This window comes from Mus caroli, chromosome 7, assembly GCF_900094665.2.
Source record: "Mus caroli chromosome 7, CAROLI_EIJ_v1.1, whole genome shotgun sequence".
NCBI lineage: Eukaryota > Metazoa > Chordata > Mammalia > Rodentia > Muridae > Mus > Mus caroli.
Genome location: NC_034576.1, coordinates 105,714,855 through 105,721,294, shown reverse-complemented (window position 1 = coordinate 105,721,294; position 6,440 = coordinate 105,714,855). Strand labels below are relative to the sequence as shown.

Below are 6,440 nucleotides of genomic sequence, written 5' to 3'. Positions count from 1 at the left end.
TCTGTACCATTGTTTTCATGAAAAATTTCTAATACTTTAGCTTGCATCACCTACAATGACTATCTCTTTTGGATTCAATTCATTTGCAATTTGTCCATGCCATTATGTTTTATACAATAGAAACTTATTGCATTATAAGATATGCCAAAAAATAATTCTTTTGTATTTAATTTTTTAAGTTCTTTTTAAAATTACTTTTATTTTTTTAAAGTCTAGTCATTACCCCCCTTCCTGGTCTGCCCTTCCACAGTTCTACATTCCATTCTTCCTCTCCCCTGTCTACAAAAGGATGTCCCCACCCCCGAACCCCACCCAAACCCCACCCTAACCTACCCCTGCAAGGCCTTTTTTCTCTAAGGTTAGGGCCATCTTCTCTTACTGAGGCCAGACCAGGCAATCCTCTACTGTATATATGTCAGGGGCCTTGGACTAGCTAGTGTATGCTTCTTGTTTGGTGACTCAGTGTCTGAGAGAGCTCAGGGGTATGGATTAGTTGAGACTGCTGGTCTACCAATGAGGGTCTCCCTCCTCCTCACCTTCTTCCAGCCTTTCCTTAATTTAACCACAGAGATCCCTGACACCACTCCATTGGTTGGGTATAAGTATCTATCTTAGTCAGCTGCTTTATTAGGTCTCTCAGAGGACAGATATGCTAGGATCCTGTCTGTAAGCACACCATACCATCAGTAATAGAGTCAGTCCTTGGAGATGAATCCCAAGTTTGGTCAGTCACTGGACCTCCTTTCCCTCAGTCTCTTCTCCCTTTTTGTCCTGCAGTTCTTTTAGACAGGAACAATTCTGGGTCATTATCTTTGACTGTGGCATTGCAACCCCATCCCTCAACTTGATGCCCTATGTTTCTACTGGAGGTGGACTCTACAAGTTCTCTCTCCCCACTCTTGGACACTTCATCTAAGGTCCCTCCCTTTGAGTCCTGAAAGTAAAAATAACTTTTAAGACAAGGCAACCCCCTCATATCGTGCCTGGAAATTCAACCCAATAGGAGGAAGAGTCTGTAGAACAGACAATGAGTCTGAAATACATCCTCTCTCACTGTAAGGAGTTCCTCCAAACTCCAAGCTAACAGCTATAACATATACACAGAGAACCTCGTTCAAATGCATACTGGCTGCATGCTTGCTGCTTCAGTCTTTGAACCCATGTGAGCACTGCTTAGTTGATTCAGTAGGCCACATTATACTGGCGTCTTCAATCCCCTCTGACTCCCACAATCTTTATGTCTTTTGCTTGTGATTCCTATCAAAACTCTTTTATTATTTTACTGAGAATACATGTTAATATGGAGAAATGTAATATTTACATCAGAAATTCAAAAAAACGGATTTCATTGTATTAAACTATTCAATCTTTCTCCAAAATTTTTATATATTTGTAGATAGAAATTGAAGTCCACATTAGGTTCATCATTAAGTATTTAATATTAAATTGTAATAATATAAGTACCCTTATAAATTACATCTTTTATGCCTTTAACAACTAAATATTAAAACAAAGTCAATTTATATTCGCTTTTTTCCCTAAAGAAACTCCAAACTTAGGTTTATTTTCTAGTATTTTTAAAATTTACTCTCTTATATAACTCATCTCAACTTCAGGTTCCCCTATTTCCACTCCTCTCAATTCCCGATCACACACTTCTCTTCATCCTCAGATTCACTACATATGCATAGTTTCTGCCTCTAAGACAAAACATGCTATTTCTATTTCTGAACCTTACTTATTTAAAACAATGATCTTCAGTTCTGTAGACGCCCAACTCGCCAGCAAGAAGGACACTACAACAGGATTCTTCTGCATATGTTTATTGGGAGAGCTTGATAGCAAAAGCGAAAGACCCCGAGCCCCAGAACTGGCGCTGCTTATATAGGCCTAGGATAGGCACGTCTACACCCAATTAGTTATGCTTTCAGTACCTCACTTACATGCCTCGGGCTAGGCAGTGACTCGGCAAAAAACTCTACCACACATGTGCACATTGGTTGTTTACCCATATTCATGGGCGTAGGCTTATTGAAACCAGCGTCATCTTGTAATGGTGTTTATTGGCTTCCCACAAGTTCCATTTATTTTCCTTCAAATGTTAGAATCTCATTTCTCTCTTTAAAAAAATTATTTATTATTATATCTAAATACACTATAGCTGTCTTCAGATGCACCAGAAGAGAGCGTCAGATCTCATTACGGATGGTTGTGAGCCACCATGTAGTTGCTGGGATTTGAACTCAGGACCTTTGGAAGAGTAGTCAGTGCTCTTAACCACTGAGCCAGTTCTACTGTGTGTATATATACCATACCGTGTTCTTTTTATCAATTAATTTGTTGATTGACATCTAAGCTGATACAAATTTTTAACTATTATGAATAGTACTGCAATAAAAATGACCATGTAAGTACATCTATAGTATGGTAATAAGAGTTTTCAGAAGATATAAGTGAGATGATATAGCTGGATCACATAGTACTGACATTTGTAGTTCTTTGAATAGCATCATTACCAATTTCCATAATAGCTGTACCATGTTACACTTGCTCCATAAGGATTCTTCTTCCCCATATTTTAAGTAGCATTTGTTTGCTTGTTTACTTGGTTAACATCTGACTGATGAAAGATGGAATCTGCAGGTAGTTTTCATTTGTCTTTCTATGATGGCAGACTAGCAGACATTTATTTGACATCTGTGCTAATTTTCACACCTGTCTACTTCATTAACTCACTTATGATATGGAGGAGAACATTTAATATTTGCACTTCATATATTCTGCTTATCAATTCCTAACTGATGTGTAGTTCATAATAATTTTACAGTTCAACACAAGTAATCATTTAATTTGCTGTGCAGAAACTTCTTAACTTCATATGATCATGTTTGTTAATATTTAGGAATACTTCCTATACCACTGGAGTCTATTTTGGAACAGTTTATGCCTCTATCTTGATGTGTTTTCTATTTTCCTCTACCAGTTTCAACATTTCATATTTTATGTTGTTTTCTTAATATCTGAGTTTCTAATTTTTTTCAGAAACTGGATTTATTTTCATTTTTATATATGGATACCCTAGTATAACAGCAAGTTTCTGCAATTTTATATTTACTAGCTTCTACTCTTACATCTTTAGCTTGTCTTACTTCTCCTGTGGGTTACATAAGAGCAAAGATATCTACTTTGTGGCTTTAGAACACTGCAAAATGTAAGAGTGGGCATTTAAAAACCAATTGGACTCCAGTGAGTTCAGAAGAAATTCTGTGTTTTCTTTATCTCAAGGCCTTTTTCAGATATGACCTATGATTTTGAAATTTATATTCCCTCATGAATATTGTACACACAATATTGAAAACTCCTTACATTCTTCTAAAAAATTCCTTCCAAAATATTTTTTGATGTGTCCTTGGAAATCCTTAAATTTCAGAATGTAAACAAAACTGGGTACAGTTCTACTTTTGAGTTATCAGCCATAATAATATTAACTGCATTATTTTAAATTTCTGCCCATGTCCATGCTTCATGTACATATTCAAAAGTTTATGGAACACAATGGTGTATTTATTCTTATCATGTATATCATGTATTGTCTCTGAGTATAACAAGCTACGTAGTTTTGAAAAAGCTATGAAACTGAAAACAAAGATGTGGATTCAAGGTGATGCACACTTTACTTCTTGCCATGGAGGATCTGCCCTAGGAAATTTCAGCGGTGTATAACACAGAGCATGGTGTCTAGGATGTGGGAATCATAGGCCAAAATAGCAATTCTGATCCACGTTAGATGTGTGGCCTGAGTGTCTCTAGGCCTTCATTTAATCAACAGTGTACATTTTAATTGTAAATAGTTACTCATTTTGTTGCACCATTTTGAAGGATAGGCAGAATATTTCTTGTGAACCATTTGAGAAAACCTAGCACAAAACAATCAGGAGATGTCAGTAACTTTGAGCAATAATTTTATTGCTTAATCATGACTCTTTACATTTCCCCGATTAGGCTGTAAAACTCAAGCAAATCACAGCAAGCTTTTAACAGAAAACATCTAAATATTCATTAAACCTTGCTAAATAAATTGAAAACTTGACAACTCCAACATCAAATGGGGGATCTCCAGCCACATTTGCTTTTGGAGCATGAAAATCAGGCCTCAATTTTCAAAAGGTAAGAGTTCTCTGTGTTCATTTTGCAAAGAGAAAACTAAGAATGGCCTTTCTGATTTGTTTTGTTTTCACACTGTAGATGATGGGGTTGAGCACCGGGGGCAAAAGAAGGTAAACATTGGCCATCATTGCAAGGACTACTTTGGGCGCTGACTGACCATAGCGATGCACCAGAGACAGGCTAAACAACGGGATGTAGAAAACTGCAACTGCTCCAATGTGGGACACACAGGTGCTGAAGGCCTTGTGCCTTTCTTCAGAGAAGGCAATACTGAGGACAGAGCGAATGATCAGTATATAAGATAAGACAATGCATGGAATATCTATCCCTATGGTCAGAATGAGATCAACTAGCCCACAGATGCTATTCACCCGAGTGTCTGAACATGCTAACTTAATCACATCTGGATAATAGCAGTAGGAGTGGGAAAGGGTAATCCTCTTACAGAAAGAGACAGGTTTAAGGAGCAAAAGTGGTGGAACTGTTAATAGTAGAGTGCGTATTATCACTAGGAAACCCATCTGAATGATTCTAGAATTAGTAAGAATCATGGTATATCTAAGAGGGTTGCAGATCGCTACATATCGATCAAAAGCCATACCCACTAACACCCCAGATTCGGTACATGCGAATCCATGGAGAAAAAACATCTGAACAATGCAAAAATCTAGACTGATTTCATTTGCCTGAAACCACAGGATTCTCAAGGTGGTTGACATTGTAGAAAAAGTCAAACCCAGGTCAGTGGCAGAGAGCACGGAGAGGAAATAGTACATAGGTTCATGCAGGCTATGCTGGGTCNCAATGATGAAGAGGATCATGCTGTTGCCAGAGAGGGCGGTGGCATAAAGACAACAGAAAGGGATGGAGATCCAGCTGTAAGCAGACTCTAGGCCAGGAATACCAGTCAAGAAGAAGGTTGGTAATTTCGATGTGAAGTTGCTTAGGAATTCTGTGTTGTCCTGCATTTGTAGCATTTGCCTTCACAATGCTCACATCCTAACAAGTAACAAATTATACTTACTTTAAAATATTTAAGCTGTTTTCTGATTAGAAAAACTACTCTAGGAAATTAATTCTGTTGTTCAGAAAACTAAAATTTATTAATTTAGCAATTAAGAGTAGAGACATTTAGAATATACAAAGCTTTATATCCTTTTAAAAGTAGAGACATTTAGAATATACAAAACTTTATATCCTTAAACCAAGAAACTATAATCACATAAATTTATACACTTATATATTTATCTTCATATTTGTAGACTTTTAAGTTTCATAGGATTTTGTGCATAAATAGTAATTTCTAGAATTGCAAACAATGAGAATCTTTTAGTGTGAGAAACTCCATTCTTAGAAACACAGAAAACAAGCACGTTTAATTTTTAATTTGCCAGGCTTAAAGTGAGCTGGAAAAACCTTCTTAAAGACTTTGTTTCTCTGGATTGATCCTGCTGGTGTGACTCTCCAGACATAGAACTATAGAAGCAATCACTTTGATCCCATATTATGGGTGAATAGCTGAAGAGAGTTGGTATTTAAAGGAAAATAATGAAGACAGAATATTGTGAACGTTAATAGGATAGATTACATTTCCTAAGCTATGGGATGCCTGAATGCTTTATGAGAACTATAAAACAAACAAACTGAGTGCATGGTATTCCCCTATGTTTGACAGCAGTGCTGAAATGCTTGAGCAGCCAACTCTAGTAAGCATGGAAATATTCCAATGCAGGTCAGAGTAGTTGTGACCTTGGGAAAGGCAGGTGCCCTCTCTGCACTGAAACTGACAATCAGCACGGGTGGATTAGCGAGCAGATGGAGAAATTGTGCTGGTACTATAGATTGGTTCATTTTCAGAAACTTAGCAGTTAAGACAATTACAGAAATAGAATGTGACAAAAGGAGGGGTGTTTTGCAAAAGGGGGATATACAAATTTATAGTGACTATAGATACTGTAAGTAGTCATGAATTTTAGATGATGAGTGACAGGATTCAGTTGACAAATAAAAGTTTGAAAGTCAGGTGATTGAGCTCAGCACAGGAGAGTAATTAGATCTCAGAAAGACGAGGTTTAGCATTTTCATTGACACTAAGGTTTGTCAAGAAGTAGGTTGATGGAAAGTCACTACAGGGAAATTTCACTCAATACTTATGATTCTCTCAGGGAATTATGAAAAGTAGATTTTGTTTTTTATCCACTAGTGTCCAAATAGATATATTTTGGCTTGAGGACAAGGTAGAAGATACAGTTAGATAGGAAGATGATTTTACA

The 6,440-nt window shown here is 36.9% G+C and overlaps 1 protein-coding gene across 1 annotated transcript; it reads right to left on the bottom strand.

Annotated features, from left to right (window-relative positions):
- Window positions 1-4,184: 4,184 nt before the first annotated feature.
- Window positions 4,185-5,144, bottom strand: LOC110299305 (olfactory receptor 51F1-like). The gene has a single exon (XM_021168977.1). It carries the CDS (start codon window positions 5,142-5,144, stop codon window positions 4,185-4,187), a length of 960 nt encoding a protein of 319 aa, XP_021024636.1.
- Between the last annotated feature and the right edge of the window lie 1,296 nt (window positions 5,145-6,440).